Below are 24,962 nucleotides of genomic sequence, written 5' to 3'. Positions count from 1 at the left end.
GGGGAATTATGGGAGTTGAAGTCCACAAGTCTTAAAGTTCCCAAGTTTGGACACCCCTGGTTTAGAGTCTCCTCTGCTCCACCTGATTTCATTCTTCAGGTATTTTTAAAATGAAAAAATAACAGATTGGAAACTGGCATGCAAAGAGGTTATTTTTATTGACAAGAATGCCTCCAGGCTCACCTGTGTTGCATAATTTAAAAATAATAATATGGCAGGCAATTGCAATGCAGGTGTGCTTATCTACCTGCCCAATCATTCAGCTGGGTTAGATAAGCGCAAAGGAGCAATTTCCCAATCTGCCTTTTCAAAATTGGATGTTCTCAATCTCTTCTGTTTCAACGCTGTGGACAACCATTTCCTGGCAACCATTTTGTGAGAGCCCCTACGACGTGCCCCAAACTTCCAAATGTATCTACTGGGGTCCTATTTTAAAAATGTGAAAAAAGAAAATTGGCACTAGGAGGGGGAAAGCTGCAATATTTCCGTTATAAATATCTTTCTTTTGAAAGAGTTTTGAGGGCTACTTCAGACAGAGAGAGAAGGAAAGAAAAGAGAGACGCAACATACAACTATGTGTATCATCTCTATATCAAAAGGGCTGAAATTTGCAGGGCCAATGGAAATGAAACCGGAGTTATATTGTTGTTGGTTTCTTAACACATGTACTGACAAAACATTTTTCTTGTCTATTCATAATTGGAGGTTTATATTTTATTGACTGGATCCAATAAGTTCCTATTCTGACCGAGGCTTCCCCAGAGCATGAAGCATACTCTTTGTCCTGACGAAAACCCCTTTTATTCATTGACTGTGAATTTTGCTCATTCACATCCAGCAAAGTTTTTCAAGGGAGGATTTACAGTCACAAACCTTATCAGGGTTGGAGAGCTGCCAGGCCGATATCTGCAAAACTTAGGCAAGGAGTCTCAGAGAGTCACGAACCAACGAAGCGAACTAATTGTCTCCTGCAAACTCCATTCCCCTTTCGCTCCTCCTTTATTTCTTCTGGGAAGGGCCATTCACTGTCCATCTGTGGCCTTACTCCCAAGTCGACCCCTGTTCCTTAGTTGTTCCCTTCGTCTGGCAACTCTGTGCATGCGCACACTGGGAACAGGCTCCAGCTGTTCATCTGCCTCATTGATGTCCAAATCTGAAGGCAGCTGATAACTGGCATATGGCTCTGACCCTCTCTCTGCCTCTGACACAGAGCCCTCATCAGAGCCTTCCCCAGACTCCAGGACTGGCCCATGTTCTTCCCCAACCTCCTCATTGTCTGAATCTGCTGCCAACTCCACTGCCTGCTAGCAGGCCACAACAGCTCCCCTTGCTGAATGGACAGTTGGTAGCAGGAGCTGTTTATGGCTTTACAGTTAGTCGGTTAACTATATTGGCACCTATATGTATTTTTGAGATATTTTTAATTGTTTTTAACTACTTCATAGTTTTAGAATTGGACGCCACCCAGAGCCACTTGTCTGAGATGGGCAGTATAGAAATTGAATGGGTGAATAAATAACTGTGCACTTACAAGATCTACTTTGCAATAACCTATAGTCTCCATGCCACTTTTTCACAGAGACCTGGCCCATAATCCCAATAAATCATGATTAATTTAAAATAAAGTCCAGTTGGCTGGTTCCATGCCACAGTCTAAGCAGGAATCTCACAGATCACACGATAGCATTGTGGAATGTGTGAACACAGCAAAGAACTGAAAACTCATCTGCCGTTTTTAGCAGCAATCTTGTGAATTTAGAAACATTTCCGGCTGATGATGCTCGGAATATTCTCTCTGTCCTAGATGATAGCCTGGGTGCTCCACTTATTTACTGCTAATCGTGGGGAAGGAACTGTTGGCAGAGGAGCAATTCTGATAAATTCCTACTCTTTCCAAATGTGTTGCGGTGTTGTCACAGTTGCTCAACCTCAAGCTGCTTTGACACTTCAGAGAAATATGTTCTCCTACTACACCCACATGCCATTAGCCTCCACTGCCAGCATCTTCAATATGGTCAGGGGAGAAGTCCAGCGCAGAATTAACCCCCCACCCCGCCCCCCAAGACAAGATTAGCTGCAAAGCTAACAGCCCAGGAGTGGGATGGATGGATGGATGCACGGACGGACGGACAGACAGACCGACATGGGAGAGAGAGTGTGGGGAGGGCAGAGCCTTTTAAGAGCCAGAACAGGAGAGATTTTATTATATGTTCAAAGCTTGCCTTTTTGGATGTCAAGATAAATTTGTTTCCGCATTGTTACAGCTATTCTTCCACCCCGGGGGAGAAGATGAAGGAAAAGGGGAGAAAATATAAATACTGGTTGCAGTGTGTGTGTGTGTGTGTGTGTGTGTGTGTGTGTAGTTGTGTAGTTCACAAGAAAGGAAATGCTGCAGCTGAGGAGGTGCTCGGAAGGGGACATTGAACAGTCCTTCTAGATCCGTGATGGCAAACCTATATGCATGCAAGAGGCCTCTTTGCGGGCATGCAAGCCGTTGCCTCAGCTCAGCTCCACCACCCATGTACATGCGCCTCCCACTGGCCAGCTGGTTTTTAGATCTCTGTCGTGCGTGCGTGAGGGGGCGAGGTGCATGTGAGGGGTCATGCACGGGGTGGGGTACATGCGGGGGTCGCACGTACATGCGCAGGGTGGGGGGGAGCACAGGGGATCGTGTGTGCATGAGCAGGGGGCGGGGAACACCTGAGGGGAGTGCAGGGGAGTCACACGCTCCTTGTAGAAAAACAGAAAAATGACCTAGTCCTGCACCCCTCAAGATGATCAGGTACAGCTAATTCTTTTTCCAACTTATCAGACATTACAGACATTTCGTGTAGGATAAGGTACAGCACAAATCCAAAGTTGTTAGAAATTCTGTTTATATAAAGCACCCCAAAGAGCAAACAAGGAGTACAATCACCATGTGCTTTACTGCTCAACTGCATAACTGTAACAGGAAACAGGAATCTCTACTTAGAACAAAAGAGCATAGAGTATATACCATAGATCAAAACTTGTAAATACTGCCATCTAACTGCTTGAATACTCCTGCAGTTGTTGCGTAGAAATACATCCCAACAATGAATTCCAAAAAAAAAAAGGAGTCCTAGGTTCTGTCTAAAGGACATAAAAACGGTGCCTCACTCAACCAGTTAAGCTGAATCTGGCCAGAGGAAGAGTAAGCTGGTGCTTCGTGGCCAGATATTTTTCTACCAAGATGTTTTGGAAAACCATAAGCATTCAGATTTAGTTGACTAGGGGAGACATGATAGCAGTCTTCCAATATCTCAGGGATTGCCACAAAGAAGAGGGAGTCAAACTATTTTCCAAGGCACCTGAGGGTAGAACAAGAAGCAATGGGTGGAAACTAATCAAGGAGAGAAGCAACTTAGAACTGAGGAGAAACTTCCTGACAGTTAGAACAATTAATCAGTGGAACAGAAGTTGCCTCCAGAAGTTGTGAATGCCCCAACACTGGAAGTCTTTAAGAAGATGTTGGATAGCCATTTGTCTGAAATGGTATAGGGTTTCCTGCCTAGGCAGGGGGTTGGACTAGAAGACCTCCAAGGTCCCTTCCAACTCTGCTATTGTATTATACTTTCTCCCGAAATCTGCCCTGAAAAATTGCTTTATCAATGAAGATAAAGGCAGGGCAGGACAGGGAGAGACATTCAGGAAGGTCAGCAGGTCAGCAGGAAGATTCTCCGGTGCATCTGGATGGGTTTACAGTCGTTCAAAGCGTGGTCTGGAAATGGTCCTCCATCAAGCCTCCAAATTGGAAATAATCCAGCAGGAGAATGGCAGAACTTTGCAGTTGCCTAGCAACTCTGGGTCACATCCAGGCAAAACTGGGTCAACAGTTAAGCTTTGCTGCCCTTGAGGGTGGAAGCCTCTTCATAGGAGCCAAGAGAATTAGTTGGTTGGCTTCACACAGCAGACCAAAGCCATCAAGGGACCCACGCACCTCCGATAGCTGTGATGGTGACACTATGGTCAACCTCTCTCTGGGCATACGGACTTTCACCCCAGTTCAGCTTTGCCATGCATGCGCCCGCACCTCCCGCCAGCCAACTGGCCTTCGGGTCTCTAACGTGCATGTGCGGGGGCTGGGCACTTGTGGGGGGTGCGTGCGCATGCATAGGGCAGGGCGTGTGCGTGGACCACGTGCACACATGGGGGGGGGAGGTTGCATGCGGGGGAGCCGCACGGGGTGCGTGTGGAGGGGGTTAAGCGTGCATTGCATTTTTTGGGGGGGGGGGAGGGTTGAGTGCATGCGTTTGAACATGCTCATTTGCACATGCTTTGGCACTTGGTCCGGAAAAGGTTAGGCCTCACTGTCCTACAGATTGTAAATGCTGTTCTTATACAGGTAGTCCTCGATTTACGGCTGGTTGCTTAGTGACCGTTCAAAGTTACATGGTCTTCCAAAAGCGACTTTACGGCCCTGTTTCAAAGTTCTTTTTTAAAAAAAAAATAAAGTTTTTTTTTAATTTTTCTCTGTCAAATTCATTCACAAATATACATGCTTATACTTTGCTATTAACATTTATCTATTCATCATTAATCTTTATCGTTATTTTCTTACAAATATATAGAATGCAGTTTGGGTCACTTTCTTGCCACCCCATGCCTCCATTTTATTTTGCAACAACCTTGCTCCTTCTATCTTCTCAACCTCCCTTCTCTGCCTTCTTCTTCCCTCCCCTCCTTCCCCCTTTCTCTTCTGCCTCCTCCTCCTCTCTTCTCCTCCTTCTTACCCTCTCTCCTACTCTTAATTCCCCTCCCTTACTCCCTCTGCTTTACCCTTTCTTCTTTTCCCTCCTCATCCTTCCTCCTTTCTTCTTCCCCTCTCTTTCTCCCTTCTCCTCTCTCTTCCCCTCTCTCCTACTCTTAATTCCCCTCCCTTACTCCCTCTGCTTTACCCTTCCTTCCTTTCCCTCCTCACCCTTCCTCCCTTCCTTTGTTGCCCTGTTTCAAAGTTCTGACATTGCCCTCCTCATGCCCATATGACAACATTTTGGGCCCTTGGCAACTGGTTCTCATTTAGGACCATTTGCTGTACTCCACAATCAAGTCACCCCAATTTACAACAGTTTTGCCGGAAACGGAGCTTTGCTTCTGATTTCTAGCAAACACCACCCCATAGCGAACAATGGGCACGCTTAATGACTGTGGGGTTTGCTTGATGACTGCAGTGTTTGCTTAACAACCACTGCACAAGTCATAAAAATGGGCTCAAGCATGCAGTGACCTGCTTTACAATCACCATGACTGTACGACCGTATTTGCTAGGCTCAATTGCAGTTGTAAGTTGAGGACTACCTGTAGAAGACGTTTGCACTCTTGGGAAGTCCTGAGTGAGGCAGTTTTTAATTTCATTCATTTGTTTTTTCAGCCACTGGGAGGAAATGGCTGGTGGGATTGTGGAACATGGGATCCAAAGCATATTTGCATGCTCTTTCTTGCATTTTTCCTGAATTTGGGAGAACACACATAGTTAAAAAGATTTGGGTCTTTGGTAGGCAACCAGAAATCTTATTCTTGGCAATCAATCTCCAAGTCTCTGCTTTGGCTGCTCTTTGAGAACAAAATAGATATATAAAGCAAAATAAAACTCCAAGGTAGTGGCAGAATGCCAATATAAATGTAAAACTAAATCCATGCATATAAAAACAGCAGGCCTGAACTTTACACTATCCCAAATGTCTATATAAAAAATATAAGCTAAATCCACCTCAAGCAGCAAGTGTCCCAACAAGGCATATATGATTAAAGCAACGGTACTCAAGATGAGGCCATACAAATATCTCAATAACAGCAGCTTAACCAATAACGCAATTATCCCATGTCAGTTTGAACTGAATTACCAGAGCTCTGCTCTGCACCTTTCCGGTCTCTCTGATTAAATGTACTCTACCCTCCCAACTTTTAAAACTATTTTAACAGCCCTTGGTATTCTCTGAGCTTGGTTGTCTTCTTGTAGACGTTTCTTTACCCAAACTAGGTAACATCACCAGTGCATGGCATCAGTGCAGTCGTCAGACTTGCAAGATTCTTTTAATACAGCTTTTTTTGGTGCAATGGATGGCTGTGAAAGTTGGACCATAAGAAAGGCTGAGTGCCAAAGAATGGAGGCCTTTGAACTCTGGTGCTGGAGAAGATTCCTGCAAGTCCCTTGGACTGCAATGCGATTAAACCGGTCAGTCCTAGAGGAGATCAACCCTGACTGCTCTTTAGAAGGCCAGATCCTGAAGAGGAAACTCAGATACTTTGGCCACCTAATGAGAAGGAAGGACTCACTGGAGAAGAGCCTCATGCTGGGAAAGACTGAGAGCAAAAGAAGAAGGGGACGGCAGAGAATGAGGTGGCTGGATGGAATCACTGAAGCAGTAGGCGTGAGCTTAAATGGACTCTGGGGAATGATAGAAGACAGGAAGGCCTAGAGGAACATTGTCCATGGGGTCACAATGGGTCAGACAACAACTAACAACAAATGAATATAGCTTTACAATAAAGTAGATTCTGCTCATCTGATCATATTTCCCACCTGGTTTATTTGGGGAGGAGGGGGGCTAACAGGAAAGGATAGGTAATGTTACGCACTAGGGAAATCAGGAGATCCAGGCAATTCAAATGGGTAATAAAGATTTATTGCAAGCTTACGCTCTCTACAAGAATCTGAACTACTAACGGTCAAAGCAATTTGGCGGTAGATAAGGAATTCAGGGTGGCTTGGACTTGCTTTCTTGTGGGTGCAAAGGGACTCATGATTGATGATGCATTTGACCTTTCCCTTGGGTTCAGCCTGGTCATCTCCTACAGGTGGCAGGTAACAGCAGGTGAGAAGCAGTCAGCTGGCACAGAGCTTAGCAATCAGGGTAGCAAATATTACACTGGTATTCCTTTCTGCAGCTCCTGTGTTGATGGACAGCATTAGAGTCCAGAGTCAGTCCCTCCCTCCCCAGATTGGCAGTTGGTCCTCCTAAATCTACATTTGAAAGATGTGTTTGATTCTTTGGACTTTGGCACAGGTAAATTATTAAATTGAGAAGCACTGTGAATTACTACACAAAATCTGGAACTCTACAATATGTAGACAGTTAGTTATTCTACTTTATTTAGTATTATTATTGATGAGATTTATCTCATTCATTTAATACTGCCCTGGGCAGTATTGATTTAATTAACTTTTTTTTTTTTACTTTGCCAGTGGTTCAGTTCCAAACGCCACCTTTGCAGCAGTCAGCCAATGTTGTCTTATAAAACAAACCTACACACAAAACATATAAACAAGGACAATATGCATACTATTCAAGCTGAAGCCATTCTTAGAATTAATCCAAGCACTTAAGGGAGGCGTAATAGCAGCAACACATCACAAAACACCCCGTGGGGCTTAACCCACAAATGCTTGGCTGACTAAAAAGATCTCTAGGAAGGAACTAAGAAGGAAAGAAGGAATATCAAAGGAGAGAGATTCACCTTGGGTGTCTCTATGCCTATAATTGTCTTAAACATCATGCCAACAAATTGCTTTGGATGTACCGGCCCCTTTAACTTTCAACTCAGAGTCTGTTTAACTGGTTACTGATTAAGCCAAGACCCATTTACCTAAAAATAAGCCAGGCGAGATGCCAGCATGGGGATTGCCTGTGAAGTCCCCTCTCCCTTATCTCTCAAGAGTTGGCATAGGGCCTGGTCCTTGAGGGACCCCCTGACTCTGATCATATCTGCCCGGCTGATTCAGTACTGCAGGACTGACATGCTGTGGATTCCTCCAATTAATCTATTGGGACCCCAGAAGGGTGCCTTCTCTATAGCAGTGTTGTGGCCCGCCAGCGGCCAGCAGAGCTGGCAGCTGATTCGGACAGTCCAGAGATTGGGGAGGGACATGGGCCAGTCCTGGAGTCTGGGGAAGGCTCTGATGAGGGCTCTGTGTCGGAGGCAGAGAGGGGGCCAGAGCCGTATGCCAGTTATCAGCTGCCTTCAGAGTCAGACATCAGTGAGGCAGACAAACGGCTGGAGCCTGTTCCCAGTGTGCACATGCGCCGAGTTTCCAGACGAAGGGAACAAGTAAAGAACAGAGGTCAACTTGGGAATAAGGCCACGGGTGGACAATGAATGGCCCCTCCCAGAGGAAATAAAAGAGGAGCAAAAGGGGAGTGGAGTTTGCAGGAGACAATTAGTTTGCTTAATTGGTTTGTGACTCTCTGAGACTCCTTGCCAAGTTTTGCAGATATCGGCCTGCCAGCTCTCCAAGCCAGAGAAGGTCTGTGACTGTAAATCCTCCCTTGAAAGACTTTGCTGGATGTGAATGAGCAGAATTCACAGTCAATTAATAAAAGGGGTTTTTGTCAGGACAAGGAGTTTGCTTCATGCTCTTGGGAAGCCTCGGTCAGAACAAGAAGCACCTGCTCTCTGGAACCAGGTTCCCTCCCCCCAATCTGGATGACCCCCTCTTTGCAATTTTGGAAAGACCCACGATGACCTGGCTCTCTGCCCAAGGGTTTGTTGACGGAGAGGGAGACCTCTCACTTCATCACGCTTGACTTATTTTATCTTTATCTCTCTTTTATGTTTTATTGATTTTATTGTTTGCTTGTTGTGAGCCAGGCACAGTCAGCAAACAATGATAATAATTCCAGAAAGGTCAAGGGATGAGACCATCTTAATGTTCTGTCTTTCCTTGGATTGCTTGATTGCATTTTATATCCTGTCTTTCCTCTGGGAACCTAAGAGGATGTAGAGAAAGGTTATCGACACATATTTTAGCCTTAAAAGGTAAAGGTAAAAGGTTACCCTCGCACATATGTGCTAGTCGTTCCTGACTCTAGGGGGCAGTGCTCATCTCCATTTCAAAGCCGAAGAGCCAGCGCTGTCCGAAGACGTCTCCGTGGTCTTGTGGCCGGTATGACTAAATGCCAAAGGTGCACGGAACGCTGTTCCCTTCCCACCAAAGGTGGTCCCTATTTTTCTACTTGCATTTTTACATGCTTTCGAACTGCTAGGTTGGCAGAAGCTGGGACAAGTAATGGGAGCTCACTCCGTTACACGGTGCTAGGGATTCGAACCGCCGAACTGCCGACCTTTCTGATCGACAAGCTCTGCATGTTAACCTGTTGAGGCAGATTGGACTGCAAGTTCATACGTGTTGTGGGGAAAGTGCTGGGTTAGAAACCAGGAGAACGTCAGTTCTGCTCCTGCCTTCCTTAGGCATGGAAACCAGACAGGTGACTCTGGGCAGTCTCACCCTTGCAATAGTATCTGTGAGACCTGGCCAAGGGCTGCAGCCTTGGGAATAGTCAGATAAGAGGTGGCATAGTCAGCAGCTGGACAGTGGGTGAGGCAAGAGGCTCTGGAGGGCCCCTGCCTAAGTTCTTAGACTGTAAAGATGTGGGTGGGAGAATAGGACTTTTCAACTCTTTCAATATTTTGTTAATGTAGCTTTACAATAAAATAGAATTAGCTTATCTGGGCCTGTGTCTTGTTCAGTCTGCTTAGTAAGATTGACACCCTCTCAGCCCTTACTCAGAGCTGTTATGGGGAAAACAAGGCAAGGGATCCCCAAAGGTGCTGAGTAAGGCTCACTCTTAATAGCCCTCACCTTTGTCGATGGTCCATTAAAAGGCCCGAGCCAGTCTATACTACATAACAAAGACATCCCCCTTCAGCTCCAGGGTGATGGGATTAAGGCATGATAGTATTAGCCCTTTACCTATCTCACCACATGGCACCTGGGAAGAAGCAATGCTCAACCAAACTTGGACTCAAAGCACAGCCTAGAGCAGGGGTGTCCAAACTTGGGAACTTTAAGACCATAGCTGGCTGGGGAATTCTGGGAGTTGAAGTCCACAAGTCTTAAAGTTCCCAAGTTTGGACACCTCTGGCCTAGAGAGTTGCCCCTGCATGGCCCCATGGGAGTCTGACAACCAGTCAGAATACAAGCTCAAGATCAAAGGCCAGAGAGGACATCAAACCAGGGACTTTCAGCATCTCTGCCCTTTTTTAATTCTTCACCCAACATCTGGAAGCATGGGATTCTCCTCTTCTGTTCAGCCTCCATGTTTCCAGTGTCTTTTCCCCCACTTGGAACTGGATCCAGAAGGACATTTCTTCCAACAGTGTTTTTTTTTTTTCAATTGGACATTCGGGTTTTTCTTTTGAAGACGTTTCGCTTCTCATCCAAGAAGCTTCTTCAACTCGCTGGAGTTTCTTGGATGAGGAGCGAAATGTCTTCAAAAGAAAAACCAGGAAGTCCAATTGCTTCTTGAAAAAAAGCACCTTTGGGACCACCCTGACTTGGATGAATGAGAATCTCCATAAGACAGAGCAAGGGAGCATTATGTGCTTTGCCTTCCGTTGTACATATAAAAAGGATAGAAAATAATTGTGCAACACGCTCAAGTACAGATTAACCCACCGGGCTTGGTTTACACAAGACAGCCATCTCTCTCAGCTCACTGCGCTGTGCCAATGTGGCAGTGAGTTTTTCAACAGACTTCTGTTCAACTTCCTGTGTAAACACAGCCATTATGTCATCAGTGTAATTAGGCAGAGCATTCTGTGTTAAATGCAGGTTCCTAGGGGAAGCATTAGGCCATTGATTTCCTGCAGAGGAAACGTAGTGCCCTGCGTCTTTCCATTTTATTTCCAGCAATGTACAAGGCTTCTCTCTACAACCACCCACTCTTGTCTGCTCCCTTCTCTTGCCAAGTGGGAGAAAACCAGCTCTTGCCACTAAATCCTGGCTATAGGCTAAGGCAGGGGTAGGCAACTATGGCCTCTTTACAACCTATGGACTTCAACTCCCAGAATCCCATGCTGGAGTTGAAGTCCATAGGTTTGTAAAGGGGTCGTAGTTGTCCAGCCCTGAGCTGGGGTATTATCTGGATTGCAAACATTCTGTGTACCACTAGAGGGCAACAAGGAGCTCACTGATAGAGCAAGTATAGAGATGGGCTGCCAAGATAACGAAAGGAGGTTTGAAAGACCTGGGAATGTTTAGCTTGTAGAAGGGACTATTGAGAGGGGACACGGCTAAGACGCTGAGCTTGTCAATCAGAAAGGTCAGCAGTTCGGCGGTTCGAATCCCTAGTATAGGTCTCCTGCGTGAGCAGGGGGTTGGACTATATGACTTCCAAGGTCCCTTGAATCTCTGTTACTGAGCTGCCTTCAAATACCTGAAGGGCTTCATATTGCAGTAGGTTTGGATTTGCTCCAGGTGGTAAAACTAGAAAAAATAACTGTAGATGAAACTTCAAGGTAGTAGATACAGATTAGATGCAAAGGAGAACCTTGACTGTCCATCATGGTTTCTTCTACTTCACTGGAGGTTTTCAGAGGCTGGATAATCACCTATGGAGGTGGTGGGGTGAATCCTGCAGTGTGCAAGGAGTTAGACTTGATGACCTCTAAGGTCCCTTTCAGTTCTATGATATCTACTGATCATTTGAATATTTGCAGCCCAGATCTGACAGTCATCATGAAGGTGTCTTATTTCTTGTCGTGCATGCAGATACATATTTCCTTACCCAAAACTTTTAAATTCTAGTTAAAATGCCCCGACTTGGTTTATAAAGGTAAAGGTTCCCCTCGCACATATGTGCTAGTCATTCCTGACTTTAGGTGGCGGTGCTCATCTCCATTTCAAATCGGGAGAGCCAGCGCTGTCTGAAGATGTCTCCGTGGTCATGTGGCTGGCATGACTAAATGCCGAAGGAGCACGGAATGCTGTTACTTTCCCACCAAAGGTGGCGCCTATTTTTCTACTTGCAGTTTTACATGCTTTTGAAATGCTAGGTTGGCAGAAGCTGGGACAAGTAACGGGAGCTCACTCCATTACGCAGCGCTAGGGATTTGACCCGCCCAACTGCCGACCTTTCTGATCGACAAGCTCAGCGTCTTAGCCACTCTGCCACCACATCCCTTACTTTATACATTAGAATAATTTAAAAATGTGGCTTGTTTGATTTTTAACTCAAATATTCATTATGGACTTTTAATCTGTGGCTTGTATTGTACTGAACTAGTTAGCCGATTGCAGATTGGTAACATTTAATAAGTAGATAAGCAAGCCAGAGTTAAGCAATCCATGCTTAACACAGGCTGTAAATCCAGTCATCTAACAACATAATTTTGATTCATTCAACAGCCATAACCGCCTGCTGCCTTTGTTGAGAAATCTGGATTACATTAAAACGCAGCTAGGCAAGTTTGTGATTCAGCATGTTGTGAGAATGTAGTCTTTTTTGGGTGGCGAAATTGTATATAGTGTGTTATTGGTGCCTTTATTTGAGCACAGCATGAAAACAACGGTTGTTTTATTCAACTGGGTTGGAGATTTGGTATGTTGTGGGAAATCAGCTGGTGTGCGGGTGGGTGTTTGTGTAGACCAGGGGTGTCAAACTCAGTTTCATTGAGGGCCGCGCATCAGGGTTGTGTTTGACCTTGGAGGGCCAAGTGGGCGTGGCCAGGGTGGGCATGGCCAGCTTGACGTCACTTGTGTCAAGGGCTTCTGTGGTGGCCATCCAGAGACAGGAAACAGATGGCGTCAGGCTGCAACGTTGTGCATATTTATCCCCAGGTAAATCTATAATTGAACTCGATTGGGGCTACTTCTCGGTAGACCTAAGACTGCGTGGAAAATATGATCCTGCTGAAGATGGGCACCACCATTTTGGTTTTTTAGTGACTGCACATGCACAGTTCACTGTAAATTGTTCTGCACATGCATGAAGAACAATTTACACCGAATAGCGCACACATGTGCAGTGTGCGTCTGGCATGCGCATGGATTGTGAACCTGTAGTAAGACCAGTTGAGGGCACGTGGCCCTCCCGAGCTCCGTTTTTGCTAGCAGAGGCACTGTGGGCTGGTCCTTGACTGTTTCCAGGGATGGCCCTGGTCCCCGGGCCTTGAGTTTGACACCCCTGGTGTAGACAGTGATCTACAGGCAAATGTAAGAAGCAGTTGTGTGATCTTTGTAACCCCAACGCCAAATGCACATCACCACCTGGGCCGATTGTCATATTTAAAATCTATCTGCAGGTTTTTAATAAACCTTACCTTTACATTTTCTTCTTCTGCTGCTCTCTGCCTTACAACCGGTCTTACTACTGGTTTGCAACCCACGCACGTGCCAGATGTGTGCTGCACATGTGTGCGCTATTCAGTGTAAATTCTTCTTCGCACATGTGCAGAAGAATTTACAGTGAACTGCGCACGTGCAGTCACTAAAAAAACAAAATGCCAGCAGTAGCGGAGGGAAGAGGTTTGGGGCGTGGCAGGCCTGGGTCGCTGCCGGTTCTGTGACCCAGACCTGAATTCCATTACCAGTTCGGCCAAACCAGTAGCAACCCACCTCTGCTTACCACTTAAATACATGCTCTGTTTTAGGATGGTTACATTTTCTATTTTTTGTGTGTGTGTGTGTGATTTCGTGTCCACAGACCTAGTGCAAACTGAAACATACTGTATCTTGTCTCCGGCAGGATCTAATTTTCCATGGAGTCTTAGGTCTACCGAGAAGTAGCCGCAACTGAGTTCAATTATAGATTTACTTGGGGATAAATATGTACAACGTTGCAGCCTGACACCATCTGTTTCCTGTCTCTGGATGGCCAGGAAGTCCAGATTTCTAGATTTTGCCCTTGGAATTTCAGCTTGGCTTCACTCAATATCCCCTTCATTGAACCAGTCCAAAACACACACACACACACACACACACACACACACACACACCAAGGAACAGCCAGTTCCCTAGTAATCTTCAAGCTTTCCCAATACTTGGACTAAAAAGGTGGGACCTTGCGAAGGACTTTTAGATCAGGCGTGGCTTGCCTGGGAAGCACCGAGTGAAGAGGAATTGTCTTGGGCTGCATATAAAATATATAATGCGGTTTAATGTATTTAAATGCACATATTGTTAAGAGTATCAGAATCTTGTGGGACTGCATTATTAGCTGTCCATGTCTGCAGGACATGGACATGCCTGTTTTAGATACTCCTCCTAGGGGATTGTTTGGCCCGAATTGGGGGCCTTCCTGTTAGAGCAGGGGTCGGCAACCCCTGGCTCTGGAGCCACATGTGGCCCTTTCATCCCTCTGCTGTGGCTCCCTGTTGCCGGTCGAAAAGACTCTGTGGTGGGGGAACAGGACTTGCAATCAGCAGAGGAAAAAGGATGCCGCACCAGGATGAGACTCTATGGTGGGGGGAACCGGATTTCAGGTCAGCAGAGGAAAAAGGATGCCACACTAGGATGAGACTCTATGGTGGGGGAACCGGACTTCCGGTCAGCAGAGAAAAAAGGACGCCGCACTAGGAGACTCTATGGTGTTGGAACCGTATTTCCGATCAGCTCCAGAATTGAACGGGGGGCTTCCGGTTAGGACCTTTGTGGCTCTTTCAGTGTTTAAGGTTGCTGACCCCTGTGTTAGAGCAACAATTGGTAGATAGATACTCCTTGATTTGCGACTACAATCGGGCCCAAAATTTGTCTGTCTTTTGAGTCCTAGGCTTGGTTGAGCTGTTGCTGGGTGGTGATGTAATGAAAGAGCTTTGGGATTCCTGTTACAGCTCTGCCTGAAGGAGGTAGATCTTTGTTATGTAGAATAGACTGACTCAGGCCTTAATGGTCCATTGACAAAGGTGCGGGTGACTGAGTTTCTGCCTCCCTTTTAGGGGAAATATTCTGCCCTTCTAATACTTCCTAAAACATTTCATTTTCTTGGAGAAGGGTGGGTGCTAACTTCCTACGCTTTGTTGCTTATCCAGTCTGAGCAAGTTGGTTAGGGGGAAATCCCATTTTTTGTCCTCCAGGGTGGGTTCATTTCACACCTAATCAGAAGAGGCACCTTGGGTGAACAGGCAGAGAGTCATTAAGGGTCCCAAATTCTTCTCTTAGGTGGGTCATTAAGTGTGACCTCCCTGACGAACCTGTGAATCGGCCTTGGACTCCCTGGAGACTGATGCAAGAACGGCATATAAAAAAATGAAACCTCCTGCAGGACATATCCATCTAACTATATATATATGGACTTCCTCTAACCCAATTGCTCAGATTAAAGAAACGATTTGGATAAGCAGCGAAATGTTTCAAACTGAAAAAGTCCAGTTGTCATGTCTCAACTTGCAGGCACACCAAGTTCTCGCGGAACAAGAAACAATGGCTGGAAACTGATCAAAGAGAGAAGCAAACCTGCAATTAAGGCAGGGGTGTCCAAACTTGGGAACTTTAAGACTTGTGGACTTCAACTCCCAGAATTCCCCAGCCAGCATGGGGGGATGGCTGGGGAATTCTGGGAGTTGAAGTCCACAAGTCTTAAAGTTCCCAAGTTTGGACACCCCTGAATTAAGGAGAAATTTCCTAACAGTGGGGAGAATTAACCAGTTGGAACAGCTTTGCCTTCAGACCGTGTGGGTGCTGCTTCATCATTGGAAGTTTTAAAGAAGAGACTGACAGCCACTTGTTTGAAATGGCATAGGGCAGTGTTGGTGAACCTGTTCAGCACCAAGCGCCAAAACGGGAGCCTGCGCGGGAGAGCAGCGGAAACTGGAAGAGCAGCTCCCCGGCACGAGCATGGGACCGACCAGCTAGCCAGAACCCAAAAGCGCAATGGGTGATGACTGGCATGCCTGGAAACATGGCACTGTGTGTCACTTCCGGCACGCACGCCATAGGTTAGCCATGACAGGTATAGGGTCTCCTGCTTGAGCAGAGGGTTGGACTAGAAGACCTCCAAAGTCCCTTCCAGCTCTATTCTGGAATAGACATATTTATATACACGTTTTGCACATAGGTGTGTGAGGTGTATATACCTGTATATACAGGTACTCATACAGGTAGTCCTCGACTTATGACCACAATTGAGCCCAACATGTCTGTTGTTAAGCGAGACATTTCTTAACTGTGTTTTGCCCCGTTTTGTGACCTTTCTTGCCACAGTTGTTCAGACAATCATTGCAGTTGTTAAGTCAGTAACCCGGTTGTTAGGTGAATCTGGTTTCCCCATGGATTTTGCTTGTCAGAGAAGGGGATCGCCTGACCCAGGGACAGAGCCACCATGACCTGGAGGGCTGAGAATCTCCACAGGCCAGGGGTCTCCAGCCTTGGCAACTTGAAGCCCGGAGGACTTCCAACTCCCAGAATTGGGAGTTGCTGAGTTCTGGGAGTTAAAGTCCGCCAGGTTTAAAGTTGCCAAGGTTGGAGCCGCCTGCCATAGACAACCGTAGGAGAGGAAGGATTCCGACCGAAGCCGATGCCACATGGGCCTGCCAGCCCAGGGATTTCCCCCTCCGGGACCACCACTTTTAATAGCCACTTCCGCGCCTTGTTCTGTCCGGGAAAGTCGGAGAAAAGCAACCGAAGGCACCGAGCGGAGGAGGCTTAATCCGTCCCCGGTAAACTCAAGGCCCCCCCGCGCTGGAGCTGGCCCTGCCCGGCCCGGCTGGAAGCTGCTTCCTGCTCGCGCCGCCGCCTCCTCCTCCACCAAGCGCAAGGCCGGGGGGAGCGCGCGGGGCCTCCCGCCGCCTGGCACCGACCGGCCAGAAGCGGACTGACTGACTGACCGACCGGCGGCTCTGAGAGCTCCTGGGCGGGCAGCCTCCCGCCAGCCTCTCTGGGCGAAGGAGGAGTGAAGGCGGGGCGGTCCCAGAGCGCGCAGGGAAGGGGGAAAAAAAGTTTTGCCCGGAGTTTGTGCAGGCGGCGGCGGCGGCGAGGATGGACGCCCTCAAATCCGCCGGCAGGGCCATCATCCGCAGCCCCAGCATCGCCAAGCAGAGCTGGGCCAGCGGCCGGCACAAGAGTAAGTCAGTCCGCCGGCGGGAGCCGCCGGAGCCCTTCGCCTCCCCCCCCTACCCCCCGGCTCAACTCGGGGCCTTCCTTCCCCGCTCGGGTGGGCAAATGGGGGGTGGGCTCGGAGTCGCCTGGCATAGGGACGTCGGTGTGTGTGCGTGTGTGCGTGTGTGCGTGTGTGCGTGTGTGAATCCTAAGCCTTTTTTGCCCTGCAGGGAGGGGAAGCGGAGAAAGTCGAGGATGACGGCATTTGGCGGGGGAGGTGGGGGAGAGGAGGAAGGGGGTTTCCCCGCTGGCGGACGGGGGGGGGATCCCCCTCAGATGGGGATATTGGGGGGCGGCGGCGATTGCGCGCGCGGCCCGGGAATCCCAGCAAAAGTGGAAGCGGCGTTGCTGCTTTTGCTGCTGCTGCACCGCGCGCCTGAAGTAACTTTGTCTCAGGCAACTTTTGTCCCGGAGCCGACGGGCTTTCCTCGAAGAAGCAGCCCACTTCCGCGCGCGCCGGGTCTGATTTCCCGGTGTCCGTTCGGAAGAGCGCCAGCCCGGAGTGGTGGCTTTTGAAGCGCTTGTCGTTTCTCAACCTTTTGCAACTTTTTAAGAGGCGCGGACTACAACTCCCAGAATCCCGGTGAGGGGGATGGGAATTCTGGGAGTTTGAAGCCCAGGCGCTTTAAAGTTGCTAAGGTGGTGGAACACTGGCTTGTTGTTGTTAGTTGTGAAGTCGTGTCCGACCCATCGCGACCCCATGGATAACATTCCTCCAGGCCTTCCTGTCCTCTACCATCCTCTGGAGTCCATTTAAGCTCACACTGACTGCTTTGGTGACTCCATCCAGCCACCTCATTCTCTGCCGTCCCCTTCTTCTTTTGCCCTCCATCGTTCCCAGCATCAGGCTCTTCTCCAGTGACTCCATCCTTCTCATCAGGTGGCCAAAGTCTTTGAGTGTCCTCTTCAGGATCTGGCTTTCTAAAAAGCAGCCAGGGTTGATCTCCTCTAGGACTGATGGGTTGGATCGTCTTGCAGTCCAAGGGACTCAATGCAAGAGTCTTCTCCAGCACCAGAGTTCAAAGACCTCCATTGGCTTATCAGTCTCTAACTTTCCAATTCTGTCCCCCTCCCCCGTCTTCCCTCATGCATTTTGCACTACCGTTCCCAGAAATCCTAGCAAGTGACTGTCTTGGCTGGTTATGCTGGGACTCGTAGTCCGAATATGATCTGGAGGGAACGTGGGTCTTCTTTCACAGGTTTTGTTATCGGGCACAGGCGTTCTTTCAATCTTTAAAGACTGAAAAGTCATAAGAATGCAAAATCCGGAAGTGTCAAAGAACACTTGCTTCTCCCAGCCTCCTTCTCCATTTCCAACTGACATAATTGCCTATTGCATGAGTGACGTTGCTGTAATTTCTGTTTGCTTTGTTAACATTTCTACTGTTAAAGCAGGACTTTATTCTTTTTTTTTTTAGCGGTCTGACGGGATTGTATACAAATACTAACAACACTTCCTTGTCACACTGATTTCTCTGATTGTGTTTGTCTCTGTGGGTTGCACAGGAAATGTAAACAACTCTTTAAAGGTGAGAAATTCAAAGCCTCCTTTAGCCAGGGTGAGATTAAGCCACCATTAATCCCCTAACAGGCTAGGATTCTATACAGCCTTTACTTGGAGTCTTCCGGATTTACTCCATTTTTAAATTCCAGAACTTTGGAATCTCGGCTCTTGACATCCAAAGTATAGGATCACAAATTCCCAGGTGAAAAAAAAAAAATTCCATGCAAGGTGATCCGTGTGAGTGAGCGTTTGATGTTTTGGAATCAGACAGAATTTTGTTATCTCTCTGTACCTATTATTCCTGGTTAGCACATTGAGGTTACCCGTTCATAAGACTGATGACCCAGCTGACTGTTGGGTAGATGGAACAGCAATAGATATTTCTTTCCTGAATTTAAATGCCACTCCAGTCAGAAGTGAATCTTAAATGGCTTACATGCTTCCAAACAGTAATAGGATTAAAAACAAAAAGCAGCAACGAATGTGTATTATCCAGGCATCCAGGAACATCCAGATAAATGTTCGTTCTTGAGGGATCAAATGCAACCTTGACAGCCCACTGAAGCAGTTCGGATCTGCCTTACCACAAGGTAGATCAGATCAGATGAGATTAACAGAGTTGGAAGGGACCTTGTAGGTTATCTAGTCCAACCCCCCTACTCAAGCAGGAAAACCTATGCCATTTCTGACAAAACGGCAGTCCAGTCTCTTTTTGAAAGTCTCCAGTGATGAAGTTCCCACAACTTCCGAAGGCAACTTCTGTTCCATTGGTCAATTGTTCTCACTGTCAGAAAGTTCTTCCTTTTTTCTATGTTGAATCTCTCCTTGGTCAGTTTCCATCCATTATTCCTTGCCTAGCCTTCAGGTGCTTTAATTAATTAATTAATTAATTAATTAATTTCCCCAAAATTAACAGCGGTGGTCTAACCTAGTATCTGGGGAAGGTACTGCTCCAGAGAAGGGGTTATTAAGGTTATTTCTTTTTCTGTGGGTTCTTATTATGGGCCTTGCCCTGAACTCCAGGGATTGGGCTGATAAATAAAGGCAATGAAATAAACAGATGGGAATCCAGACAGCTGTGCTCTTCATTCAACTGAATAGATCTGGTTTGAAAAGAGCAGGCTCCGCTGATCAGAGTGATGCAATTCGGACTCTTCTATTTATAAAACCATCCAGTGTCGTCGTCCTTTTGATGTATGACATATCATCTTAATATCTAACAAGAGGCGACTTCTTGTGACTCTTGAGGATGCAAAGAACAATGGACCATTACTCCAAAAAGGTCCTGCAAATCTGAAGGGGTTATGAGCTAATGATGCAATTTATGTCTTTTGTGTTGTGAAAATGGATGGAAATAACATGAATTGTCCAGATTTCTTGTGTTGGGGAGAGAATATGAATGTTGTTGATTAAAAGACAAAAGGAAGTATGAAATATTTGTCTAATGCAGGGCTCTCCAAACTTGACAAATTTAAGACTTGTAGACTTCAATTCTTCAGCCAGGAATTCTGGGAGTTAAAAGTTCACATGTTTTAAAATTGCCAAGTTTGGAGACCCCTGGTCTATAGTATTTAGAGTCCTCTAATAGTTTGCTAACTTAGTGAGTTTTTTAAAGTTTATTTCTTTTAGTCATGGGATGTATTTATCCCTTAAATATTAAAACTCAAATTTCAAACAATAACATATAAGTAAGATAATGTAGTGGACATTAATAAAACCATTTGGGCACCAGTGATTCCATCCTGATTACATTGTAAAATCCTGTACGCTGCACGAGTCAAAGAGAGGGCTGTGAAAATATCTACAGACCCCTCACATCCTGGACATAAATTGTTTCAATTCCTACCCTCAAAAATGACACTATAGAGAACTGCACACCATAACAACTAGACACAATAACAGTTTTTTCCCCAAACTCCATCCCTCTGCTAAACAAATAATTCCTCACCACGGTCAAACTATTCACTCTGCATTACTATTACTATTAGTCTTCTCATCGTTCCTATCACCTGTCTCCTCTCACTTATGACTGCAGGACTGTAACTTTGTTCCTTGTATCTTTAGGATTTATATTGACATTGATTATTTCCTGATTGCTTATTTGTATCCCATGAGTATCATTAAGTGTTGTACCTTATGATTTTACACTGAGCATATGCACCAAAAACCTATTCTATTCTACTCTACTCTACTCTACTCTACTCTACTCTACTCTACTCTATTATTCTACTCTACTCTACTCTACTCTACTTTACTCTATTATTCTACTCTACTCTACTCTACTCTATTATTCTATTCTATTCTACTCTACTCTACTTTACTTATACTGTTATTCTATTGTATTCTACTCTACTCTATTATTCTATTCTATTCTCTACTCTATTATTCTATTCTACTCTACTTTACTCTACTCTATTATTCTACTCTACTCTAGTCTATTATTCTATTCTACTCTACTCTGCTCTATTATTCTATTCTATTCTTCTGAAAAAGCACACATTTTTGAAGGCCATGGCAGTGGTGACCCCCTATGCAGGGGGAGTGTGGAGACTATTTGAAAGGAGAGATGCCCCCATAGAGAGCACTGGACATCATGTTCCCTCCTGTCACATCCTTAAGGTGTCCCCTGCTTTGCAAACCAAATGCTGATCCAAAGCTTTGTCTCTGTCTTAATCTTGGCTTCTTCACATCTCATATCCTCCCTCTCCCAGCAACCAGATACATTGATTCAGATGGATTACAACCACCTTTGGAAAAGTTTTTTTTTTCTGAATAAACTTCTGCTTCCTAAAACCTCAAAATAGCAATCATCCTTCCCACCCATCCTCCCAGGTCTTGTATTGTTTTTTTTACATAGCAAGTTATAATTAAATTTAAGGGAGCAACTCTACTGCTGTGTGTCATGTAAACACAATCTTGATGATTGTAACCTATTCTGTTCCTGGACAGAATGATTTAGTTGTTGTTATTGCTCTCCTCCTCCTCCTCCTCCTCCTCCTCCTCCTCCTCCTCCTCCTCCTCCTCCTCCTCCTCCTCCTCCTCCTCCACCTCCTCCTCCTCTCCTCCTCCTCCTACTTTATCTTCTCCTCCTCCTCTTTTTCTTCTCCTTCTCCTCCTCTTCTCTTCCTCCTCCTCCTTCTTCTTCTCCTCCTCCTTCCCCCTCCTCCTTCCCCCTCCTCCTCCTCCCTTCTCCAAGAGACATGAACAATTAAGAGTAGTATAAATAAATAACATTGATCTGCTCATCCTCTTCCTTGGTTATTTCCCCCTTTTCCTCCTCTTCCTTCTCATTCTCCTTAAATGAAAATGAGATGCACTATTTAAGGAGGGGGGGAGGGACTAAATATTAGTAGCGCTCCTCCCCTATCATTCATTTTTAATTCAGTGTGTCACGCAAATCCAGCTAGATGCATTACTTGAATAAGCCATGATTAAGTTATCCCCGGATAAAGATGCCCCAGAGACAGTCTGGATCAGCAAGGAAGATTGGGCTGGAGAATGGTTAATGCTTGGAAAGGCCAGAGCAGCTGATCTAACAGGGGTCTTACGAAGTTGAGAATGATGGCTGACACAATGTCTATAGATTTAATAAATATAGCTTTGGTTCCGTTTAGGAAGCCTACTTCTACAGGCCAGTGGTGGAGAACCTAGGGCATGTGTGCCAGAGATGGCACACAGAGCCCTATTGAGGGGCACACGTTCTGTTGCCCAGTTCTGTTTCGGGTTTCTGCCACACATGCCCACATGCCACCGCCCCGAGTCCCTTCTGGGAGAGGGCGCGGTTTAGAAATCAAATAAAAGTTAAAGTTAAGTTAAAGTCCTGCCGGCCAGCTGGTCTTTGCATCTCTGCTGCATATGTGTGGGATGCACATGCACGCACCGGGTCCGCATCCATGCATGGGGCATGCACCCATGTGCAGGGTGCATATGCATGCATGCGGTACGCATGCATGCGCCCATGCCTTGCAGTTTGGGTGAGGCACAGGTGCATGTACAATGTGCATGCGCTGGTGTGCACATGCATGCTCCCACACCTTGCAGTTTGGCCTCACACATTTGGGCACTCAATGCCTAAAAGGTTCGCCATCACTACTATAGGTTATTATCAAAGGCCCTTCTTTGTCATCTGAATAGTGAAGGTTCCCCCACTCTTTTTTCTGTAGTGGAGCTCCCTAGAAAGATTCTTTCTGCCTCTACAATGTCTTCCTAGATTTATTTATTCCATATATATAATCGCCCATCCAAACTCATGGCTCTGCGCTGCTTACAAAAAAAGGACAAATACCGTCTTAAAACATATGAAAGCATCTCAAATCAATGCAGTACAAACTACCATCATTCCAGCTGAATAGCTGCTTTTATATCCCGAGATTTGATAGCTCGTCCCGATTGTGCTCTTTTGATTAATTCTGCTTTTGCAATTTGCTGCTTTCACTTACTGCCGCATGCTTCACATCTATCTATTGTTATTTGTAGCTATCCTGATGAATTGCTTGAGTGGTAGAGGTTAAATCATGCCAGCAGTTTTTGTAAAGGCCTTTTTTAAGCAGGGTTGTCTGATTGGCCCTATCTGTTACCCTCTGTCTAAAGAGGGATACTAGATGTGAAATTTTACAGCCCAAATTAGCTGGGGTCAGGTGCCTGAAAGTTCATTTCCTCCCATAATTGTTTGCCCAGAATGTAAGATTATCTTCATCCACATAACTTTTGGTTGCCAAGTTTGGAGGAGGGGGAAATCCTTAAAAGGATTGTGTTAAATATGCTTAGGACCTGTTTAAAGTGCATGCGGCCCAGGAACAGATAATCTGTTGCCTGCTGCCCTTTGTAAGACTACAAGTCCCACAATGCTTCCCCCCTTGGCTGAACCTGACGAGGCTACATCCAGAAATCTAGGCGTCAATATTTAATCTTTCTATGCCTTTACTATGCCCCGTATTACTGATGGGAGGGACTTAAGTGAGTTATTAGTACAGTACAAGTGAGATTCAGACTGGAGATTTCCTGATCCTCCTGCTCGGGTTTTTAATCACCTCGCTGTAATAAATAAGCTTCCTGTTTGGTTTTAAAACACAGCAGTTAATAGCATAGTCATAAAAGCAAATACATTATGAAACTCAGCTTCTGATTTTTTTCCTTTTTGCTGTGTTACGTGTATAACCTTGTGAAGTGGCTTACAAAGCTATAGGTTAGCCTGAGAAGTTTAAAAAAAAAATCCAGAAGAATGGTGAATCACATCCTGTTGTACCTTTAAGAGAAAAAAAATATTGTAGAGGCTCTAAAAATCTGTAAATTCTTTATAAAACTGGAGTAAATAGCCAAACCTGGTCAATTAATCAATGTTTCTTGAGTCTCCGATCTTTAGATTTTTGGTTAGTTGGATTCTAGTTTCATGGCAATTTTTGCTGAAAGGAATTTCGTTGCTTCTGTTCCCTTTTAAAAAAAAGTCCTTTAGAATAATCGGGTGTGCGTTAAAACATGTGAAGTCCCAAAGGTGCTTTTTTCAAGAGGCAACTGGACTTTTCTGCTTTCTCTTTGAAGACATTTAGCTTCTCATCCAAAAACCTTCTCACAGCTCAGAGCTGAAGTCCAGTTGCCTCTTGAAAAAGCATCTTTGGGACAACATGAACTGAATGAGTCTCCCTAGTGCAGGTTTTGGCAACCTTAAACACTCAAAGAGCCACAAAGGTCCTAACCGGAAGTCCCCCATTTAATTCCGGACCCGACTGAAAGTCCGGTTCCCTCCACCATAGAGTCTCCTCCTAGCGCGGCATCCTTTTTCCTCTGCTGATTGGAAGTCCGGTTCCCCCACCATAGAGTCTCCTCCTAGCACAGCGACCCTTTTTCTTCTATGTGTCCTAATCAAAAGTCCTATCAATTGTGGAGCTGACCGGTGACAGGGAGCCACAGCCAGTGGCGTAGCGTGGGGGGTGCAGGGGGGGCCGGCCGCACCGGGCGCAACATCTGGGGGGGGCGTGCTTGCACTCGCAGCTCTCTGCCCCTGCCTGGCTCACTCACTCTCTCTCACTGCAGTGCTGGCTGTGCGAATCCGATCCGAGCCGCTGGGTCGCCGCCCACTGTGGTGAGACTCGAGTGCTAAAATCCACGGGTTAGGGGGCGCAAATTACTTGCCTTGCCCCGGGTGCTGACAACCCACGCTACGCCACTGGCCACAGCAGAGGGATGAAAGAGCCACATGCGGCTCCAGAGTCGCAGGTTGCCGACCCTTGCCCTAGTGTTATTGGAAGGCAAATTATTCAGATGGTATGCATGTAGTTCTCCACTTACAACCTTTTGTTTAGCAGCCATTCAAAGTTACAACAGTTACTGAAAAAAAGTGACTTACAACTGGTCCTTGCCCTTACAACTGTTGCAACCTCCCCCCATCACACGATCAAAATCCACACACTTGGCAACCACCAGTGTGTATTTATGACGGTTGCAACATCTTGGGGTCTCACCGTCTCCATCTGTGACCTTCCCAGGGGGGATTCCGACAAGCAAAGTCAATGGGGAAAGCTGGATTTGCTTAATGGCCACCTGAGCCCCTTAATGATTGCAGTGATTCGCTTAACAGCCACGGGGGCAAAAAGCCATATAAAATGAGGTGTGACTCACCTAACAACC

At 46.2% G+C, this 24,962-nt stretch overlaps 1 protein-coding gene across 9 annotated transcripts in view; it reads left to right on the top strand.

The window, feature by feature from the left end:
- Positions 1–24,962, top strand: part of LDLRAP1 (low density lipoprotein receptor adaptor protein 1) — a 632,547-nt gene that overhangs the window by 27,095 nt on the left and 580,490 nt on the right. For 4 of the 9 annotated variants that reach the window (XR_014176144.1, XR_014176145.1, XR_014176146.1 and 1 more), the window contains exon 1: positions 16,560–16,799. The exons of 3 other annotated variants lie outside the window; for them this stretch is intronic. Coding sequence is in view for 2 of the 6 variants with exons in the window: in XM_081961995.1 (XP_081818121.1) it covers positions 16,715–16,799 (85 nt within the window). In the remaining 4 variants the exon portion in view is untranslated. Of the gene's footprint in view, positions 1–16,334; positions 16,396–16,551; positions 16,800–24,962 lie in introns of those variants that run through there. 2 more of the 9 variants (XM_081961999.1, XM_081961996.1) reach the window with 2 other exon arrangements.

This window comes from Natrix helvetica (genome assembly GCF_964273705.1).
Source record: "Natrix helvetica genome assembly, chromosome: 9".
Classification (NCBI taxonomy): Eukaryota; Metazoa; Chordata; class Lepidosauria; order Squamata; family Natricidae; genus Natrix; species Natrix helvetica.
This window is presented reverse-complemented; position numbering and strand designations above follow the sequence as displayed.